The sequence below is a fragment of the Clarias gariepinus genome, chromosome 2 (assembly GCF_024256425.1).
Source record: "Clarias gariepinus isolate MV-2021 ecotype Netherlands chromosome 2, CGAR_prim_01v2, whole genome shotgun sequence".
Lineage (NCBI taxonomy): Eukaryota > Metazoa > Chordata > Actinopteri > Siluriformes > Clariidae > Clarias > Clarias gariepinus.
The window spans coordinates 14,305,001-14,328,265 of NC_071101.1; the positions used below are offsets into that span (position 1 = coordinate 14,305,001).

At 39.6% G+C, this 23,265-nt stretch overlaps 1 protein-coding gene across 1 annotated transcript in view; it reads right to left on the reverse strand.

Moving 5' to 3' along the window:
- The window catches only part of sh3rf2 (SH3 domain containing ring finger 2), a 39,849-nt gene extending 16,949 nt beyond the window's left edge, over positions 1–22,900 (reverse strand). The window contains exons 1-4 of the mRNA XM_053491061.1: positions 22,768–22,900; positions 8,980–9,246; positions 7,418–7,513; positions 1,039–1,332 (exon numbers count right to left, since the gene is read on the reverse strand). Of these exons, the coding sequence (XP_053347036.1) occupies positions 1,039–1,332; positions 7,418–7,513; positions 8,980–9,246; positions 22,768–22,779 (669 nt within the window). The 5' untranslated portion in view covers positions 22,780–22,900. The remainder of the gene's footprint in view (positions 1–1,038; positions 1,333–7,417; positions 7,514–8,979; positions 9,247–22,767) is intronic.
- Between the last annotated feature and the right edge of the window lie 365 nt (positions 22,901–23,265).

Genomic DNA, 23,265 nt, shown 5'->3' on the forward strand with positions numbered 1-23,265 from the left:
CCAGACACACACACACACACACACACACACACCCTTTTACACTGACCCACCTTTTGCACTCTTTTGCTTCAAAGGCAATATAACAAGACATAGACAAACAGTTGCAAGTTGCAAAAGAAAACAGATTACAAAAAAAAACACACAGACTACTTCTTTAAAAAAATAAAAAAAAAAGTACTATGCAGCGTGCATACCAAGAACAGTAATCAGTAAATGTTTCAGAGTGCGATGAGACGAAGCATAATTCAGCCTACGTGCACGCCAAAGTTGGAGTCAGAGTGAGTTAATTGCGCGAATGTCTATTAATGGAGCACGCCGTGCACGAAATGAAGAAGGAATGGAGGGAGGAAAGGATAGCACGAGGAAGAAAAGGGGAGAGGAGGGAGTCACTGCTCAGGCGGGAGAAATAAGCCTTTCAACCAGATAAGAAGGGGGTGTTACATAACCACATGAGTCATGAGATTTCAAAGTAGCAATAGAGAAAAGGGGATTTTTTTTAAAGCGCTATAAATAGATATAAATAAATGTAGCAAAAACAGTCACACACGTGTTATGATAAAATATCTTTTTAGGTATGTTGCTAGAAAATAACAATAGGACTCATCAATAAAAAGACACACACACAATACACACACTCACCGTTTAAAGCACCTGACCTGGATCTGACTTTAAATCCAACAGAAATAAGCTTTTATAATTATGGTTTCAATTCATAACACACACTTAACATGATGAAGCCTAGAAAAAAAAAGATTTAATCAGCCAAATTCATGGACCATACTTTAATACTGTAAGTCAGCACTCATGCGTCATTTACTTGGCATTGTGTAACAACCCATTGTCATGATCTTTGACCATGATGATCGCCTTTCTCAGATCATGTGTTAAATCGAAAGAAAGACACTCTGAAATAAAATGCATGGCAAAAACTATCAAGATTAAAATGTTCGATTTAGCACGAACTGTTCACGAGCAGAAACAAACAGGTGGTGTACTGTAGGCACTCCCACACAAACTCCCTCACGCACTGCTTCTCACCTTTGATGGGCTCCGCTGGGTACTTCCAGAGCGCGGTTTGGAGATGGTGGAGATTCGGCCAGGCTTCAGGGTAGCGCTAGGAGCCGTCGAGCTCTGGATCTGACCGTGGTTCAGAGTGTTCAGGACGCTGACATCGGGAGGCCTGGCCGGGCTCGCATGCGTCCTGGAGAGGCGCCTGTGACTGTCTGCATCCAGGCTTACCCTCGTGCTGCTCACTCTCGTGTTCCGTGGACGTAATTCCGCCAAATCGCTTGGCTTCGCACCCGCCAGGAGTTTGAACGCAGTCGGATTTGGCTGGATGAGGGGAGAGAAAAAAAAGAAGCAGAGGCGTTGAAAGCAGGTGGAGAACGTGAAAGAGAGAGAGAGAAAAAAAGTGAGTGAGTGAGTGAGAGAGAGAGAGAATGGAAATGACAGTGCTGAGATTCTGCCCGGGCTGTTTCACCTGCTAAATCTCTATCCAGCATGAAGTTTTCTTTCAATAAGTAAGACGACAGCACAAAGCCATTAGTCACGTCTGGGTGAGTGCCCTGCTCTTTCTGATCTGCCCTGCTGTGAGCTGTTGTGAGTTTCAGGAAAGAGACAGAGAGAGAGAGAGAGAGAGAGAGAGAGAGAGAGAGAGAGCTGCAGCTACGATTGATGCTCCCTCTCCCCCTACAGCGATGTGCTGTTATGCCACCAAAGCAAAGGAAACATCTCTGTGCCTTCACGGCTGGCTGGCCAGCACCGAGATGAAGTTTGCCAGGAGGACAGAGTGCGTGGGGACTGAAAACTCTTTTATTTGACTAACAGCAATTACAGTACATAACTGATTTAAAAAGTGTAAAAATTATAAACAACCATAAGAAGTGAAGTGAAGTAACGAATATCAGCTTTAATAACGCTATCATTAGACAATAAACCATGCAAAGATAACAGCTGGTTGATTCGTTCCTTTCCTATTTTGAGATGCAGTAAGAAGCTAAGCAAGCTGTCTGTGATTTTGCTTCCAAAGTGCCCGAATTTTTCATGTAGGCTTGAGGAATAGTTCTCCCGGCTTCCTGGCTCTCATTTGCAATCCAGTTTCAAAGCGATGTTTTTTTTGTTTGTTAAGCCACATTACACAGTGACCTACTAGATTTAGGGCATGAGGCAGACAGCCTTATCCAAAGTGACTTACATTTATCTCATTACACATACGAGCGGTTAAGGGCCTTCTTAAGAACCCAACAGTGGCAGCTTGGTGATGCTGAGGTTTAAACCTGGGAGCTTCTAATCACTACTTCTGTTCAATATTTTACCCACTAAGAGCTAGGAGTCAGTTCAAGCATAAAATAAAAAAATTCTGGGGGGAGGGATTTTTTCCCCGATTTTCTCCCTAATATAGTCGTGGCCAATTTCTCCCCGTCACTAGGGGGCTTCACATTAAGGCTACTTCTACCACTCAGGTAGATGAAGGGTAGGGAGGGATGAAGGCTGTCATGTGTTTCCTCTGAACAATGTGACGCCAGCCGGCCACATCTTTTCAAATTGCTCGCTCACGCATCGTTGGGGGCGGCGTAACACTCTCGGAGGACAGCGCTATCCGCTCCTTCCACTTGCGTGAGCTCAAAGACGCCCCTGATTGGCTGTAGAGCACGAAGTACCTCTTATACCTCCCCTCTGAGAGAGCTCGGACAATCAGCTCTCTCTAGACCTCCGGCTGTGAGAGGTTACAGCATCACCCGGGAATCAAACTCGCTATCTCTGGATGAGAGAGCGAGTGCTTTTAATGAGCAAATATAGATGGACAGAACTTGTTGACAGATGGACAAAATGTACTGAAAAGCAAGAAGATTATGTTGAAAAATGCTGTTTTTGTCTTTTCTAAAAGTAAACTAAAATGAACTCTACAGCCAATGTAAGGATAATTTGACACATCCTTACATCAACCTTTGCAACCTGTCGCAGTAAACCGTTTGACAACATTGCAAAACTTGCTTTTGTATCAGACAAAAACTGGCAGAACTGGACGTGTGGATGGTGAAATAGTTTTCCCAGTTAGGTAGGGCATGAATCCGACCCAGAAAGCTATAATAATACAAATCTAACTAATCTGGGTTCATGTTGTTTTCACTTCCTGACTTAAAAGCACAACTCAGGAAATGTGACTGCCTGTGTCAATGCAGTAATTACACCTGCTCTGATGGCAGCAGGTAGTGTTAGCTAGCCAAGCTAAACACGCTTACATTAAAATGCATAAGGTTAACATTCTAAAGTGTGGCTGTATTTCAACAACCTAGTTGTGTTTTGTATCTACTTATCCTCATGTATACTTTAAACTATTAATATATTGCCTATTAAAGTTTGGTAATTTCTGCCGTTCTTTAATGTTATCCACTGTTTATAATTTTTTAAAGTTTAAATTTAGGCAGCCTTTATGCACTGGTGCCATTTTAAAAAGTATTGATTTGGCACCCATATGTAGTGCCAACTCTACAGTTAGGTTTGCGCAACTTAGGTGATTACAGTATTAGAAATTAATGTTGAATCTCTATACACTATAGAGGTGAGGTGAGATGGGCAAGAGCCTTAATCTGCAAAGAATGAAATAATAAACACTACGGGAACAGTAAGTGTGTACAGGGAGAGAGAAGTTTCCAATATATACTGTATATACATACTTTAAATTATATCTGTAATAAGGTAGTGCTGAACGTTAGACCTAACGCAGACCTAGGGCCAGAAGTAGCCTATAGGATATGATATCCGCAGTGAGATTGCGTCAGTGAACTGGATGTCTTAACCCGAACATCTGGCTCAAAATGCTGCCTCTTACAAAAACGCATCACGCCTTTTAAACAACATAACACAAATAGATGCTAAAGACTTTCTGATCCTGGTTAATTATTTAAATTACTCCACAACACGAGTAGTGTGATTTCCAGCCTCCTCTCAGAATCGTGATTCACTCTGCTCACCCGTGGTAATTTCGTGTCTTTTAGAAAAAAATGAAAAAGCACATATGGCGCAGGGTTGAATTTTGTGAGTGCAAACAGAAACAGCACCTGCCTTGCTTTTATAGCGTCTTGGTCTGTCACTATCACGTTTGCTTATTCCTTTAAAAATAGACAACAAAGTCAGCTGCTTAAGCACGCATGAAATGAGCCTGAGGTGACTCATAAAGAATAAAAATTATCATATTTAATTTAATTTTTATTAAAAGACGGTGTCTGGTCCACTTTGCAGAACACAGGAACACAGAATCGGAGAGGTGCTGGGTTCTGTTTTAGTCTGCATCAGCACAAAAGAAAGAGAGAGAGAGAGAGAGAGAGAGAGAGAGAGAGAGTGAGAGAGAGCACTGTTTTGGTTGCAAGCACTGTGGGATAAATTACAGATCTGTTCCTTTAAACCTGCATACCAACAACAATATTAAACTTGATGCTGCCATATGCCAACTTCAGTGATGTTATGTTCATGAGAAAATATGTCAGTATAATTAAGCTTGACACTCCTGTTGTTCTGTATGATCAGTTGTGATCTGTATAGTTTTCTGCACTGTTATATGTGTTTATTGCGCTGTGCAATACTTCAGACATAGAGTTTTGCACTTCTTACCAAGCAATGGAAACGAATACTTAACTTACCAGTCATCCTTCATAAAAAATAAATGCTTTTTTTTGGGGGGGGGCTTGTCTGCAATCGATTACTTTCTAATTTTATACACCTCAGAAGAGCTTGCTTACTGGCATCGTCGCTTCTTTGTTCCTATCACGGACAGACAACCTCAACAGACTCCAGGTCTTAATGCCATATTTAGAAGCAACTCGAAATCTAATGGAGCAAGAATACATAGCTGGCCAAACACCAAAAGAATAATACCGACAACTGGCCATCAACTTCTGTGTAGAAAATGAGCCACTCCTGGCTGGCTCACCCGTATACAGCCGGTTAATTTCCACTTCACTGTGCTGGATTGTAGAGTCCAAAGAATAAAAGTTGTGTTACTGTCCAATTACAAAAAGACAATTTTAATGTTTAGATTTCTTTATGTAGTGATTTTTCACCAAAAAAAAAAAAAAAAAAACTGAACCAACATTCAGAAACCAGACAGGGAAAAAAAAAAAAAATAAGTATACGCTTCAGACTTCTATAGCCAGGTGTTACTAATAAAATGCACAAAATTAGTTTATCATAAGAAGCATGACTACCTCAATACAAGCAGAACCTTTGGCAGTTTTTTGTTCTGTAGCACTCTGATACGAGCCTACATTATGGCAAAAAGAAAAGACGTAGATGTAATTGGGCATGCCTTCAGAGAATGACAATTGTTGCTCATCAATCTGAAAAGACATTTAAGGACATCTACATACAATTTGAATTGCATCATTCTACAGAAACCAGGCTTTTTTTTTTTGGAACAACTCAAGAGTGTTTAAAGCAGTTGCCAACATTCTTAGAAGTGCGTATCCAAGCGAATTCTGTCCAAGGTCAGACTATTTAATGCTTTGAGCTGTAAAGAAAAGCTCAAGACCCACTGAAGAGTTAGGCTAATTAGAGTTGGGCTAATTAAAAATTAGATTTTAATATAGTTTAGTTAATTGATGGAACAAATACTTGTATTGCTGAAGCTGGGGTGGTCACCTCTGCACAAAAATGGCTAAAACTAGGAAAGTTTCAGGGTGAATTATAAACTTCTGTGGCACATTTCTGTACATTATCTTCAGGAAGCAGTCACGCAGGCATGGATTGAGCGAATGGCACTAGAGTACCGCTGACTCCATGCCCAACCGGATCCACCAGGTTTTGAAAAATGAAGGACTTCATATTAAAATACTGATCGTCCTTATTTAAAAAAAATATGAAGAACGTCATAAAATCACTAAATTTCGCAATCAGTCTCGATGCCTTTGGCCACCACTGTAGAGGCCTCTGCAAAATGTATTAATTACAAATTGGATTTTTTTTTGTCACTTTATGTTTATTATTCGAGTATTAAACTTTTTACGCTCTGATAAATAAAAGCAAAAAAAACTGATGACCCATGACCATAATACTTACAATTCATCACTTACTCCAACTCATGGTCATGTGCATGACTCTGGTTTATATACATATTTGAAAATATGCCACATTCCTACCACTGCAAGCAGTTTCATGTCCTTTTTTTGACCTTTTTTTGTTCCCACCTGCTCATTCAGTGCGTCTCTTGTTTGCTCAGTGCAGCGAAATTTAATACAAGGAGACTGGGCAATGCGGCGTTCTGTTCTTGCAGGTGCACGAAAACAGAATAATCTACCAGGAACGATTAGACAAATGAGCGTGCTAAAGAGATAAATATTTAATTTTCTACACTTTATTTTTGAATAACTTTGCTTTCTTTATTTTATATAATTGTATTATTTTTCTTGTGTGGATTCCTACTGATGAACATTGAACATGCATATTATTATTATTATTATTATTATTAATTATATTATGTCTCTGCTTATAGCATTTATTTATATATAAATGTGTATATTATTATATTTATACCAAAGTATACCTTTTTAATTTGCTTGTGAAACATTTCGAGCTGCATTTGACACTTGATGAGAAGTATTATACCATTCAGTAATAATAATAATAATAATAATAATAATAATAATAATAATAAGTCCTAACATATAGTATGGAAAAAAGGCTAGAATTTTCCATTATGGAAGCTAAAGTATTTCTGCTTACTCATCTCCACAGTTCTGACTCTGTTTACTGTTTGGCATGGTTGACTCCCACAGACAACCTCCCATAATTCCATTACAAACTTTAGCAAAACAAGTAAAAGTAAAAAGAAAAGGAAAGAAAGATGATGATGATGATGAAAAGTAAGAAACAGAAAACAAACAAAACAACTGCATTTCTTGTTCACGATATTTAAGGAACACCCCCTGAGAGGGAGTGATGCAGTCACTGTACAGTAGTTGCACCTCTTTATGCAACCCATGGGTGGAAATACTTTTTAAATGACCTAAAATATTTTATCATTAGGTACATTGTGATGCGAGAAAATGCTCTTGATCTTTTAAAAAAAAAAAAAAAAAAAAAGGAAATACTTCCAAACTTCAAAAAAAACAAAAAAAAACAGTCATTGTTTTCCGAACAGATTTAAAGATAGATTGGAAAATATTTGGACAACCAAAAAGGCACAATGCAGCACCTCAGGAAGCGTGTCCTTTTATAATACACACCCAGAGTTCCAGGCTCTGCATCAGTAAAAGACACACTCTTAGTGTTAAGACATGGTGCATCCAAACAGCTAGTTTCAAATACCAACCAAACTCACTCACTCCATTTTATAAAGCCAAAATAATCATTCCATACACCGAATAAACCCTCAATAGCGTTCTCAGGTGGTTCTCTTTTTAAAAAATGTAAATAGTCTCACCTCCGTGAACTGCAAAGGAAAGATTCCGACCTTGTCTCCAAGCTTCCCTTCACCCCAGTTCTCATCCACTCGCTTAATCAGAGAGATGACGTCTCCCTGTGTGCAAACGAGACAAGGAAAAAAGCCAGAAAGACAGTGTGAGAATAAGCAGTATGTGCGAGTGCGATTCACGTGTCGTGCTTGTTCAGATGCAGGGGTGTCCCCGAACAGCTGCAATTACTCTGAGCTGAGGACATGCTGTGTCCTTTCTATCTGCAGGCACCCAAACTCCTTTTCTTGAACCCATTTAAAGCTTCTAGTCTCATGAAATCACACACACACAAACACACACACACACACACACACAGAGAAGGAAGTTCTTTAATGGACTCCACAGAGTCACAGCTGTTACATAACATCCTCTGAAACAGTCTCAGCATGCGTGACTGTAGGGAGACTAAGGCTAAATCCCATTACTGCCAAAACCTGACTCATTTATAAGGCACAAGTCAGCGGTGTATAAAAAGCATCATGCATTATTACTGAGCTGATTTAATACGCTTGTGTTCAATTATAAGTTCTACCAGTACCTCAGTAAATCCCATTACATCCACACACATGCATCAAAAATAAGCTTTCAAATGATGGCTAAGAACAGGAGCCGAGTTTTCCGCGTGAATAAATGCAAACGCTACAGCAGGAGTGAGGGATCGCCGCACCTGAGGGTGGAAGAGGTACTGAGTAATTATACTTAAGTAAAAGTGTAGATAACGTGTCAAAATCTGGAACTCGAACAAAGAATAAAAAGTTTAAAAAGTTGCTACTTCTAAAAGTAAGACAAAGTACAAATGATTGAATCAGGTTAACAGTGTGTTTAGTATGAAGGGCACATTTTGGTGTTCATCATAAACTTTTCCACTTTGTCTACAAGCATCATTCAATCTCATCATTCAATCTCTGTGGGTTAAAAAAGGTCAACACAAAATTCTCGACAGGGTTTTGTTTCTACATTGATGAACTCGATTGGACGCTACAACTAAACTAGACTAAGGATTTACAGTAGTACAGGATGTAACGATGTACAGTACCATGCCAAAGTCTTGAGCGGTCTATACCACTTTATATAGAATACAGGTACAGGGTTGCGGGGGCGACCTGTAGCCTATACCGGGAGACTAAAGGCACGAGGTGGAAACACCCTGGACGAGGTGCCAACCTAGTTTGACTGGACTAAAAACAAAAGCTAAAACTTGCCAAAAATAGTCCTTCAGGAAGACTAGAAAGTTATTCCTCAAGACAACATTAAAGCACATGAAAGTCTGGCTCCTTGGAAGCAAATTTTGTTAAAAATCAGGGTTGACTCATGATTTTGCACAGTACTGTATAAGATATGGCCACTGGCAAGATGAGCAATGAAGACCTTCGCATTTTGTAATGGCTACTTTAAATCTAAAGACAAATTTTGCAAATGATTTTACTTCAGTAGCGCAATGCTCAGGATAACATTAATGATCTACAATGAATCAAATATTTTTCACCCTTCTTGGGAACTTGAAGGAAAGCAGAAAACCATGCACACATACCTTGACGAAGGCCAGACACTCTTTCCGATCGCCCGGACCCAACCTGTTCAGGTCAAAGTCATAGAGGGCACGGCACAAAGGCGCAGGCTGCGTCGGCTCGCCCAGGACCTGCACCATGCTGGCGGGTATGAGTCCGCTGCTCCCTTTAATATCACCGTAATACCAATTGTCGTCCACTTTCCAGCGCAGGCCGACCATGTCACCGGATTTCATAGCGAGCTCTCCGGGTCCATTGGCCTGAAAGTCGTACAGGGCTTTAGCCAGCACCTGGAAAAACAAACACAGATAAGAGAGATAAGACGGATAAATGAAGGGCAAGAAAAGAAACAGACGGTAGTATATTATAAAAAATCCAACACTAGTAAGAAAAATTCTGTAATATTCAATTCAAATTTACTGACTTACTGGATAATATCGGACATTAATGGCTTAACAAAGACATGCTCATTTGTAGCACTTTTAAAACTAATTGCACTGTATTTCGATTTAGCCGTAATGTCGCTACTAAGAGACATACATTTTCCATGATTACTTTACTTTACATTACTTTTCCAGTGTAAAAAAAATATTGTTTCATGGTTGCTTTGATGTTTAATTTCCTGCTTGCAATTTGAAAACTAAAGGACATAATCAGGAATTTTTCAATTATTGCAAAACCCTGTTTCATATTTAAGTCATTTATCATAAACATCCATCTCGTCGTTTCCTTATTTACTCCTATTCATAACCTGCACTTTCTGTTGGTTAGAGAGAAACTGTCTGTTAAGATACAGTAACTGGTGACCCCTCAATGGGAGACCAAAAGCATTGTTCAATGTATACAGTGTCTACTGTATTATACTCCACTTATTGACGTGTGTCAAAACGTGAGATCATCCAAAACCACAACAAGAACGCCTAGATCAAACAGGGTATTGGAGAAATGAAAAGGGTTCAATGTTGTTTTAATCAACTTATATCACAGTGTTGTGCGATGGAATTGATTAAACATTGATAATGAATTAGCTGGGAATATCTATGTTTCTAGTTAGTTCCATTCTGTGGACCATCCACTAACAAGTTTGTTCCTGTAATGGCTTATGTTACAGCAGGCATTACGTGCCTTACCAGTCTCTCTTTCTCTCTCTGAGCGCCGACACTTGAGACTTCTTTCAAAAAAATGTAAATAAATGTTTCTTTACACAAAACATCACATCAGCATACCAATGATCCAACCATGTAAATGTCCTCCATTTAGGTCTCTCTGCAAGTTGTTACTATAGAAACGATACAAACTAGGGACAAATATAAAGTATAAGCTGTTAAAATATTAGTGTAGTCATTAATTTTACACTCCTAGATTGGGCTACACAATTAATAAAAAAAAAATAATAATCTCGATCTATACATACAGTTCAGTGGATCTCAGTTGTGAATGGCGGCGATTCACTCGCATGCGGTTACCTGCTTTCAGATCGCCCTGTGTTCATTCACGTGTTTGCTTAATTACTCGATAACATTCCCAGATTACTGTATTAGTCACACACACTCACACGGTGGAAAAGTAAAAAAAAAAAAAATACTAGTAATTCACCAATCAGATCAGAGATTGTCGAATGATTTAGTCATGCAACTCCATCGCTTCTCTCATCTCTCTTCCTCATTTACGGCGTTCCGCTGTGACTCACGTGATGTGGAACAGGGAGACAGACCTAAACAAACTTGTCAGTTTACTTCGTGGAGTTTGAGCAGTATGCCGTTATTTTCGTGCCAAAACCTGAGGGTACACACTCACTCAAGCCAATCAGAGGCTAAATGAAAGATTTTGATTTATTTATTGTTAACATTCTATTTATAATTTTAAGCACAGTGTAGTGGTTAGTACTGTGGCCTCGCACCTCAAGGGTCAGGGTTCAAATCTCGCCTTGTGTTCTCCCCGTGCTTGGTGGGTTTCCTCCAGGTACTCCGGTTTCCTCCCACAGTGTGTGTGTGTGTGTGTGTGTGTGCCCTGTGATGAAGCCCTAGGTCTCCTGGTTCTGTATACAGGATAATAGAGTTGTATAGAGATGAGTGATGGAAAGTGAGTGACTACAAGAGAGATGAAAGTCCTGTGTAGAAGGTTTTTTTTTTACTTACGCACAATAAATGTTTTAGTGTAAAAAAAAAAATGTGTGATTCATTTCTCCATCTCTTTGCTCTCTCCTTTTCTGCTCTCTCCTCTCTCTCTCTCTCTCTCCCTCTCTCCTTTTTTCTCTACTTATCTCTCTGTCGAGCTATACATGTCGCTCCTGAGCTGCCAGTGATCCAGACCCCCTCTGCCCGCTGGACCTCTCTAACTCATCCTGGAGTCCTGCTTCTGGTTGGAGATCTCATCACATGGATGCCCCCGTGTGGTCTGCCTAGAATGCGTGTGGTGACTGGGGTTGGTTCCACTTTTCCATGAAGGTGGTCCTGTCCTCGACTGATGCAGACTGCTGTTCTCTGAGGACCTGTGACTTCAGTCGCTCAATAGTTCAGGACTGAAATTTTTCACAGTCTAACTGAGCCTCCAGGAACAAACTGGACTTTAATCTTACACATCTTCTCTTATACTGAACTTCCAGTCTCGCATATTATTATGCACATCAATCCCTGCTATCTGTTTCACCCAGATGAGGATGGGTTCCCTGTTGAGTCTGGTTCCTCTCAAGGTTTCTTCCTATTACCATCTCAGGGAGTTTTTCCTTGCCACTGTCGCCGTCGTCCTAGGCTTGCTCATCAGGGACAATCATTTTGATTCATACACATTCACATTTCATACAAACTAAGTTCTTTTGATTGTGTAAAGCTGCTTTGTGATGATGTAAATCGTTAAAAGCGCTATACAAATAAAATTGAATTGAATTGAATTTCCCACTTGGAAAAATTGTAATTTATAATGTGTCAAGTATCCTAATGCCCTAATGCTAACACTGTTCACTAAGTCACTGTTATTCTTCTTCTTTGTCTTTCGACTGTTCCCTTTAAGGGGTCGCCACAGCGAATCATCTGCCTCCATCTAACCCTATCCTCTGCATCCTCTTCTCTCACACCAACTAACATCATGTCCTCTCTCACTGCATCCATAAATCTCCTCTTTGGTCTTCCTCTAGACCTCCTGCCTGGCTGTTCCAACCGGTTCCACAACAGTCACCTCTTCTACTCTTTGTTCTCTTTCGTTTTCCTCATTCATCAACTCCTCAAAGTACTCCTTCCATCTTCCTATCACCCTCCTGGCATCTGTCAGTACATTTCCATCTCTATCTTTAATCACTCTAACCTGCTGCACATCCTTCCCATCTCCATCTCTCTGCCCTGTACAGATCCCCCTCTCCCTCTTTACTGTCCAGCCTACCATACAAGTCCTCATATGCTCTTTGTTTGGCCTTTGCCACCTCTACCTTCACCTTACTCTGCATCTCCCTGTACTCCCGTCTACTCTCTTCAGTCCTCTCAGTGTCCCACTTCTTCTTAGCTAGCCTCTTTTCCTGTATACACTCCTGGACTTCCTCATTCCACCACCAAGTCTCCTTGTCCACTTTCCCCTTACCTGATGATACACCAAGTACCCTCCTACCTGTCTCCCTGATCACATTGGCTGTAGTTGTCCAGTCAACTGAAAGCACCTCCTGACTACCCATAGCCTGTCTCAACTCCTCCCTGAAGACTTCACAACATTCTTCCTTTCTCAGCTTTCACCACTTTGTCCTCTGCTCTGCCTTTGTCCTCTTCGCCTTCCTCACCACCAGGGTTATTTTACACACCACCATTCTGTGTTGTCTGGCTACACTCTCCCCTACCAACACTTTGCAGTCACTGATCTCTTTCAGATTACAACGTCGACACAAGATGTATTCCACCAAAGTGCTTCTGCCTCCACTCTTATATGTCACCCTACAGTATGTTACAGTAAGTCCACCACCATCTGTCCTTCTACATTCCTGTCCTGAAGACCAAACCTGCCCAAGGTTAAACTAGGTTGGGAACCTGGAACAATAGTGCCGTACCATCAACCACGGTGAGGAAAAAAAATAATGAATGACGACAGCCGGAGATGACTTAAACTCTTGGTGAAGTTGTTTCATAAAAAAATTACCAGTAGTAAGCACAATTATGTTTAATAGTACTGTAAGAGTATTTCCACACAATTCGCCCAGGAGAATTAAAATTAGACTATGGAGCAAAGGTTAAAAAAAAGTCCAGAATAAGCCTAGTCCATCACGCATAGTGTCCACTCCCTGCAAGAGCCTCTGAATGAAAATGATGTTATGACCTGGGGTTGCTTCCGTTGGTCAGATCTAGTCTCAGAAACATTATGTGGCGATAAAATCTCAACTGAATGGCTTTTACTTTGACTAGGCAGACTAAATCTTAAATTATAAAACTGTACTGTGATCAAGGGTTTGGGTTGGGAGAAATTCCATTGTGTCCATTTGGGTTCAAACTTTGGGGAATTGTATTTTTCAGAGCTCAAATTTAATGTTATAATAAAATCAGAACTTTACCTGAAACAATCCAGATCAAACCCAATCTGGTGGTGGATTCTTATATAACTAAGCGCTTAAAGCACAGCTCATACTTATGCTTTACAGTTAGTATTAGCACTGTCTTTTACCTATAGACACACCTTTAATGTTTCATTAGATACTGAAGACATTTAGTCACAGTATTAGTTTTAAGAGAGATTAAATTTTCCTTGTATCAATGTAGCATTTTCATCAAATTGATAAAACACATGAAACATAAAAAAAAAAAACTATTTAGAAACTTTTGACTGACAGTGTAAATATTCAAAATTCAAATCAATTGTGTCGGCTGTAATAATTGATTCTACTCAATGGCCCTTGATACCAGAGGAACCCAAAACTCCTGACCTGCATAAGCCGACCCGAGTGCCAGTGTGGCAACGGCTTTGTTAACAAGCACCCGAGTGGCACCGAGCATAAACACACTGTTATAACGAGCAGGTTTACAGAACTGCACTGAAATCAAGGAGCTTGTCAGCACAAGTCAGTCTTTTTTTTTTTAAGAAACTGACACATAATACTTCAGGACAAGGAAAGTCAGTAAAACGCTGAACTTTTTATTTTTTTCATTTTTTAGGACTGAAGTTTTGGGCACTTGCAGGGGAAACAGATTTGGGAGGTTTTGTCTTAAATACAGCGCATACACTTACATCACTGTAGTGTAGTGTAAACAAGAGATAATCTGCTTCTCTGAACATCTCAGTTTCTAACTAAATCCGCGTCTAACTAAATCATGTTTAGTTTGTAAATGATCAGTCGGGTGGATCTCGCTGTCAGTCTGTGCTTGAGAGTAAACAAGTGAGTCTCAGATTTCTTGTCTCGTTTGCAGTAGTCAATTTGTCTAAGTTCTTACTTGTGCAAAGATATGATAAAATATAAAGGCTTAAGCTGTCACCTTAGCACAGGCTTAGAAAACCAGTTAATTCTAATCTACATGGTGCAACAGATCCTGCTTCATGATCATAGGTGGGAATAAGAAGGTGGTATTAAGGTGTATTTTTTTTTCAATTGTCATATTCATCTGTGTACCTGCTAGAGACCTAATTTGACCTAATGCATGTGAAAAATCACGACAGAGCACTTAAGGACATGAGAGGTTAATACCGTTTGCAAGCTCCACCTTAAAAAGCTCTGCTTGTGCCAAAAAAAGTCAAAGAACAGAAAAACAACTGCATCTCGGTTTCTAAATCTGCTGAATATGGTGGTGGTGTTAAGTTTGCAAATGCCCAGTCAGATCTCCCCACATTGTCACTGTCACAATGCATGTTTGTTCCTGCATTGTGGATATTGTGGGTTGATCTAATACAGGGTTGAACCTTCACGTCAGGGTTAGAAATTGTTTTGTGTCATGTTGTAACCGGCAGTAACTGCATGTGAAAAACAACACAACACTATTCAACCATGATCATTCAGGTGAATAGGCTAGGTTATATTTTTGCCAACATAATCACAAAAGCTTAAGTGGAATTCAAAGTGTTGATATTGTGTTAGGCCACATCGTCATCTACTTCAGCTTGTAAATTCAATCTCAGCAGGGATGTGGGAGGATGCCTGGTGCTGAAGCACCTCCATGCTATTACAGATGTAGATGCAAAACAAACAAAAAAAAAAAACAGAGTGAAAAAAATTAATTAGCTTGAAAATTTCGCACAATCTTTAAAACGATGGTTTAACACATAAACAATTAGCGATCAATTAATTATTAAAGGCAACAAGATTCACATTTTAGAATCATGTTAAATTTCATTTAAACAATTCTAGCTGAGCAATTACTGAAAAAAAAATCAACAGTTTACACAGAACAAATAATAATAATAATAATAATAAGGCTGGTGGAAATCCTGCACATCTCTCAGTCCTCAGTTAAAGACATGAAGACCACAAATCCAATATCAATTACTGCACATAGCCTGAAATGCAACCACATCCTAGTTAATAGATATGTACAAATAGGCTATGGAGAAATACGATGCAAAACAAATGATTAGTTAATAAATTTGTAAACAGTTAAATAACCTATTAATAATGTATCATTTACATCCATAAAAAACAATAAAGCAGCATAATGTAGCTGATCCCCCGCAGGCACGCGTGCCATAAATGAACACATCTCACGTGAGAACTGGAAGGTTAGCAACAACATAGCAACAACACACTCTCGCCAGCAGTGAACGTTGCCGCTGGACAAAAGTGGTATTTGCAGGTTTTATTCACCTGTCACTACGGCGGGTAGGTTGAACAAAAACACACTTGGACATGCTCACAAACTGATGAATGACACATGAACAAACGCCATATGCTCTTATTATTGGTGAGCCGACCTGCAGTTATCACGTTCCTTCAGCACTATACCCGTATATTTACTTAGACACTGTTGAAAAGCTAAAACACAAAGCTAAGGTGTGTAGAGGAAAATGTCGTCTAGCCAACTTGGCTGATGATGAACTAATCAAGCTAACCTCGGGCGCTATCATAACATCAAAAACAATTCAACAAAACGTACACAGGCACTCGTCACAACATTTAAAGTGGGTGCAGCAGGATGTCTCATGGCATGTCTGATCATTTTTAATATCTGTGCATTGTGTTTATGCTCATTTAAAAAAAAGATATGAATTGTAATTTACTTAAAGCATTACATTTAGAAATAGTAACAATAAAGATTGACATTCTTCCTATGAGATTTACTGTATGAAGCAAATTTTTTTTTTTTTTTAACCATGAAATACAAGAAGTCAAATAAACACTCTTGCAGGAGACACTTAATGCTTTTTTTTCTCCCCCATACGAGTAAGTTAGACAGATGCATGTACTGGCCTAGAAAGGAAATGCCTTCCTACACAGATAAGGGCCAGTTACAATCTCACAGACTACCAGCCATGGATGACTGAGAGACATCATCGGGATTCAAACACTAAATCTCCTACAATGGGGCATGCTTTTAGAAACATTCAATTTCTGTCTAACCAAAATCCGCCCATTGTTCGGCATGAAAAGAAAGGGAGTGTGAGAGAGTGAGAGAAAGAGACAGAGATTAGACTCGGGGTTTAGAGTGAAGCTCACAACCATTTAACACTGACTGTTGCGGCATTTTGGAAACTCAGCCCAGATAAATAAAAAGGCCACTCCCGAGTCAACATGGGTGTGTTCGAGAGAGAAAACAATGAAATATGCAGGATCGGGGCTGGAACAACCGAACTAAAACACTGCCAGACGGCAACTCTGATGAAATACAGATTAAGAGAGCTGGTCCGTTTGAGATATCAGACAGGAGGGGATTAGACAGAATATTTATAAATAGCTTGCCAATTCAACAGTTAGGTGTTGAGCAATCTGTTATAGCATGACGGTACTGTATGATAAGACTTGCACACATGCTCAAAGGAATGTGATCTGGTCCAGTACCAATAATGATAAATCGAAAAGCACTGGTGGCCCAAACAGGCAAGGTTACTGATTGAAAGGTTAGGCCAAGTTACCACTGTCGAGCCCTTAAGCGAGGGCCTTAACCCTATCTGCTGGAGGTGCATTATGTCCTGGCTGACCCTGTGCTCATACCCAAGATTCCTTACTGGGAATCGAAGCCATTTCACTGTGCTGTGAGGTTGTCGGCCGCTCCCATCGAGGGGTCGCCACAGCGGACCATCAGATCCGCGCACGCAGGTTTACCTGACACAACCCTCGCATTTTATCCAGGCTTGGGACCGGCTGGGGTTTGGACATAGAGTGGGAATTAAACCCAGGCTTTCCAACATAGCAGGTAAGAAACCTACCACTACCACTGGACCAGCAATGCCCTAGTCTGTGCTGTAAAGTACAGTACATGTGACAAATAGTTGTACTTTGAACTTCCATTAAAAGAAATGTCCTTAGCCTATTTTTGTTTCTAAAATAGCAAGTTGATTAATAATAAAAAAAAAAACCTGTCAAAAAATAATCCATATTGTTCGCATTCATTGCAACCCACAATTGTACATTATTTCACTTTCACTTGTTCAATCACTGCTGATTAATGTTTTACTGATTCCAAATGGAGATCGACTCTACATGGTGCTTTTCTCTCTCTCTCTCTCTCTCTCTCTCTCTGTCTGTCTGTGTTTAATCCCCTGAAGTGACGGTTATTGATTGAGAAGGAAATCAGGCCCAGCCTTGCCTTTTCCCACCACTCATTCGTTACAGTCTCCATAAACGTCTTAACCTCCTCAGACTCTAACTTGTTATGTTGTTAAGGTACATGTTATGTGTCTGGTCATTTCTTTTTATACTGTTCAACCTAATCAATGTCTTTTAATAAGAACAAGTTAAGTCAAAGAATGAGACCTTCACCAGCAGTGCTCTTACACAGATCTAACAAGGATACACGTGAGGAGAAACTTTCCATTTTTAATCTGCATAACAAATGTGAGACCTTATACTGATTTTTTTTTTTTTTTTAAACTGCTTTTTACAACAGAATGATTTGATAATCATTTCTCACCGTTTCAGAACTGTCCATGTCCCACATCCTGGTCATGTTGTCTCTCTTGCTATAAGAGAACCAGCGTCTGTTTCTCTAACATCTCTGACTTTAAACTCTTAATGCAACGACCTGGTCCTGATTTTACATTTCTACCCCCATTCTTCTTAACTAGGCTTAAAACAAATAACATTGTGTATTCAGCCAAACTTTTTAAAACTTTGAAAAAAGAATTGCCATATATATATATATAAATATCTTGAAGCTGTGACCGCGCTGTTCACAATGAATTATGGAGCACTTCCGTAAACACTCAGGATTCCTTACAGGTAGCTTCGTCACTGAAAACAGGTAGAGCAACCAGACTAGAAATCACTACACCTCTCTAACAACAGGAGTAATAGAAACTTAGAAATAGAAAAAAAAAATTAAACATAACTGCTTCCTTCTGTGTAAATTCCTTTCTTTTATCTCAACCAGTTGGGACAGAATGTGTGTAATTTGTGTGATTTTAAATCACACAAATTAAGACTTTTAGGTTGAACATACATACTGTACATACATGAGCCATAGTCGGAGTTCGACATTGGGAGCGTAAATTTTATAATTGACGTTGGTACACAGTCCAATTACTGCATGGCTTGTCGTTCATACACACATACAGTAGCAGAAGATAATACTGACAAGCTCGCCTCAAAGCCAAACCCCAACTGAACACAAAGCCAGGGCAGTGGTGGCTCAGAGCGCTAAGGCAATGAGTTACTGATCGAAAGATCGGCGATTCGATTCCCCAGCTTCACCAGTTTGCCACCAGTTGGGTCCTTGAGCAAGGCCCTCAACCCTATCTGCGTCAGGTGCGCTGTATTATGGTTGACCCTGTGCTCTAAAAAAACGCCCCCAAAAAAGTATAAAACTCACATGACCAGCTTAAACTAAAATATTTAATTTATTTCAATCAATTCAATAAAATGTATTTCTTACAATAGTTATATTTTGTTGCATTACTTTTGTTTTGCTATAAAACAAAAGTAACAAAAGTAAAAAAATACAAAAGTAATGCAACAAAATATAACTTTTCCTCTACTATAAATTGTGATATACAATTGTTAATTTTTACAGTCTAAAGAGAATTTGAATGCCTTAAAAAAGCCTGACGAACTGCTCAACATGCTGAATGGTAGGCAGTACGGAGAGCGGTCAATGATAATACTCCACAGAAGAACGTTACAGTACAACAACAATATCGATTACAATTTAGTAAGAAAGTAAAAATTATGCTCTATCAACGGGAATCTTCCTAAACGTGTTAAACAATCAGAATGTATTATTCCGCTTTACAGTGTGGGAAAAAAAATTAAATTAGAAAAGACCATGGAGTTAGAGGGTGTGTCCATACTTTTGACCGGTAGTCTACTGTATATACATAGAAACATACTTTCACACATACAAACGTTTCTACTGTATATTCCATCTGAGTGCCTTTCTCCTGTTACTCATTCAAAGTACTTGTTGTAAAACTGTTTTTATAAAATTCATGATTTATACATGACACATAAGTTGTAAGTTTCATTTCCCACCCAATGCCCAAACCCCAGCCGCTGGCTGCAGTGCCGGTCCCAGGCCCGGATAAAATAGGAGAGTTGGGTTGCGCCAGGAAGGGCATCTGGCATAAAAGATTGTGCCAATTTGACAAGATCAGCTGGAAGACTAACAAAATCAACTTAAATTGCAAAGAAAATTAAGGGCACATTACCAGACAATATGCATTTTTTTTTTTATTAGACGTTGAATGACCTGTTGTGTTATTATTATTATTATTATTATTATTATGGAAAGCACATGAAGTGGCTCTGTCACCACACAGATCCTGGGTCCTATCCTGAGCTCTGGTTTACTAATGCAGAGCATGTTCTTCCAGTATTTGCATATGTGTTTTCCACAGGTACTCCAGGGGGCTGTTTATTTTTGACTTAAATGCATGACACAGAGCTGTGATTACATCATGATATACACAACCATGAGAACACCGTAAGTCTGAGATGAAAAATACATTTACACTGAGATCAAACCTAAAAATAATAAAAATTAAACCGAAAATATTTGAAGCGCTCAAAGATTTAACAGCTTGTAAAAGATCATTCTCATTTATATAAACAATTCCCGCTATGCTTCAGATCGTTTTGACCCATTTCTATTTTTAAGCTGTCTGAAACGCTGGTTCTCATTTTCTCTGTGAAATGAGTTTTCCACATTTAGGGTAATAAATATGCATGCAAAATTTAAACACACTAATGTGTTGAGGGATGTTTGAACGCAGTTTATATACAGAGATTAAGTTGTGGGAAATTTTGACCCAAATGCATCCAGGCACAAAGCTAACTGCACAAACCCTAATCAACCTGTCTTCCATGTAAATTGTTGTTTTCATTGTCTGACTGCATCTACCCAGGGAGTAAAAAAGCTTTTGAAAACTTCTTTCTAGACTCATCAGGAAAAAACACTACAATTTGCTAGGTATCATAAAGAGTGGACTTTGGGCATGGAAAAAAAAAAGGTCATGTGGTCTAATGAGTTCAGACTGACCCTCTTCCAGAATGACGGGCGTGTCAGGGTAATAAAGGAAGCGCATGAAATGGGAAAATTTTGTTTTGGACGGGCAGTAGTTTTTTGGGAAAAAGAAGCTTGGAAAAGCTTTTTTACTCCCTGGGAGTCTCAAAACAATGAAAATAAACTCTTCCATGGCCCTGCAGAGGACAGCTGCTGTTTCCCATTATTTTTGTCTTTTAGTCAGCATGCCGTGGCAAACTCATTCTCTGAATTCTCTTCCTTAATTAAGATTCGAAATGTCCACTATCACTTTTTTTGTTTGTTTTCACTTTACTACTGCAGTGTAAAATTTGCGATGGGAATTCTTCGACCTTCAGTTCGGAGCATCTGAAAAAAAGTGACTGAAAAAAGTACAGTACACTGCTCGGCCATGAAAACATGATTTACAGTGACAAGATCCAGAGATGATCCCAGCCACATCACCTCTGGCTTTTATATAGTATATTCATGTCTTCGTAAACAAACCACACAACCTTTCACTGTGGGTAATTTTAAACACCAATCAGCCTATGATGCAGTCTTTGCTTGCGGGAGGAAACCGGAGTACCTAGAGAATACCAACAAATGAGATGAAGTGAGATTTGAACCGAAGCCCCAGAGGTGAAAGGCGACATGGGTAAACACTGAGCCACCGTAATCGCCTTAAAGGGCCAGAGAGAAATTACAAAGAGAAAATTTTAAGTGCTTAAAGTTCATTAAGTAACATAAAAATATCTGTGTGTAACAAAGAAAATAGAAAAAATATCTAGTCATATAAACAATATGTGCAGACTTTGCCAAGAGCATCCGAAAGACCAACATACGACTATATGAACATAGTTATACCTGCAATGACATTGTATTCAAATACATATACTTCAATATGAAGTTTGTCCCCCTTTTGCAGATTTTCTGTGGGAATTTGTGCCCATTCATTCTGTAGAGCATCTATGAGGTTAGACACTGATGTTGGAAGAGAAAAAGGCCTGGCTCACAATCTCTGTTCCAGTTCATCCCAAAGGTGGGTTGAAGGGGTTGAGGTCAGGGAACTCATCAACCAAACCGAACTCATCAACCAAACCAAACTCATCAAGTCAAACCATGTCTTTCTGGGCCAGAGGTAGCTCATTGGACAACGGTTCGAAAGATCCCAGGTTCAAACCCCACAACCACCAAGTTGCCACTGTTGGGCCCTTGAGCAAGGCCCTTAACCCTCAACTGCTCTGATGTGTAATGAGATAAAAATGTAATTTGCTCTGGATAAGAGTGTCTACCAAATATAAATGTAGTCCTTGTTTTGTGCATGAGGGCGGAGTCATTTTGGAATAGGGCAGGCCTTCCCCAAATTTGGAGAACAAAGTTAAACAAAGCGTAACATTGTCCAAGATATCTTGATATGCTGAAACATTAAGATTGCCGTTAAGGATTAGGGGCCTGATTGAAACACTTTAATTCCGGACTCTACTGGCAGGTTCTCTTTAATCAACTATAAATGTAATCAATGTCTTTAATCAACCAGGAAGATGTTTGGCAAAATATTTATACCTGGGAATATTCATATGAAGATGGCAAAATGATATATACTGTATACTGTATAAATAGACAATGATGTCTAGAGAAAATGTCATGTTCTCACATATGTCATGTTTTAGATAACATGCAAGTGTCGAAATTATTCGTTTTTTCCCTGTTTTTTTTTTTTTCATGATTGCTTACTTGTTTTTTTTAAGTTGGTCTACTCTTATGACGTCACAAATATCAATTCAAACATTTCCAGCATAACATAATACACCGTAAGAGCGGAATCCACTCATTTACACATTAGGACATGTTAGTCACATACAGTATAACCACAATACACACAATCCTCGAGTCACTCCGCTTCGTGCTCTGTACAGTACTTTACACACGGTCCCTTAATCAGACTCAGAAACCGTCACTAGGTTCTACTTCGCGCGCGCCTCTTTATATTCGTCCCGCGTGAGAAAAAAAGGGAGTCGGAGGGGTTTTTTTTTTTTGTTTGTTTGTTTGTTTCTTGTTTTCGACGACGCAGTAAACAAGAGAATCCCCGCCTTGACACGGACAGTGTGAAACTTCACGGTACACGAAGCACCTGACAGAACGAGGAAGTGCGGAAAGCCGCAGCCTACCGCGTTCGAACAGCGCGAACTCTTACAACAAACCCGTTCATAAACTTCCAATAAAAAGGTCTTATTTACGTACCTTAATCTCCATATAGTCCAACCGAGAGTAGAGGAAACATGGCAGCTGTGAACAGACCCAACTAGTTCCTAAACAGACAGAGGTGCAGTGCACACGGCTCAACTTTCACTGCACAGCCTTATTGTAAGGCACTGCACTGATAACATGCAGTGTGACTTTACACTCAGCCAAGCTGCACCCTGTGTGTGTGTGTGTGTGTATTCAGACTCACTGCACTAGACACACAAAACTGACATTGCATTTTCCACACTGGTCCTGCCGGATAACCGAATGATTCCATGCACAGTTTACACACAGAATAAATCAGAGCATGGTTTATCCAAACAATTCGAGTTAAGTGGACTGTTTTACAACAGCTAACCAATTGAATCTCACTAGAATTCACTGCACAGATTAGTGGTTAGTGGTTAGCACTGTCGGCCCGCACCTTCAGGGTCCAGGTTTGATTCCCGCTCGGGGTCTGAGTGCGTGGTGGGTTTCTTTCACATTCAGTGAAAG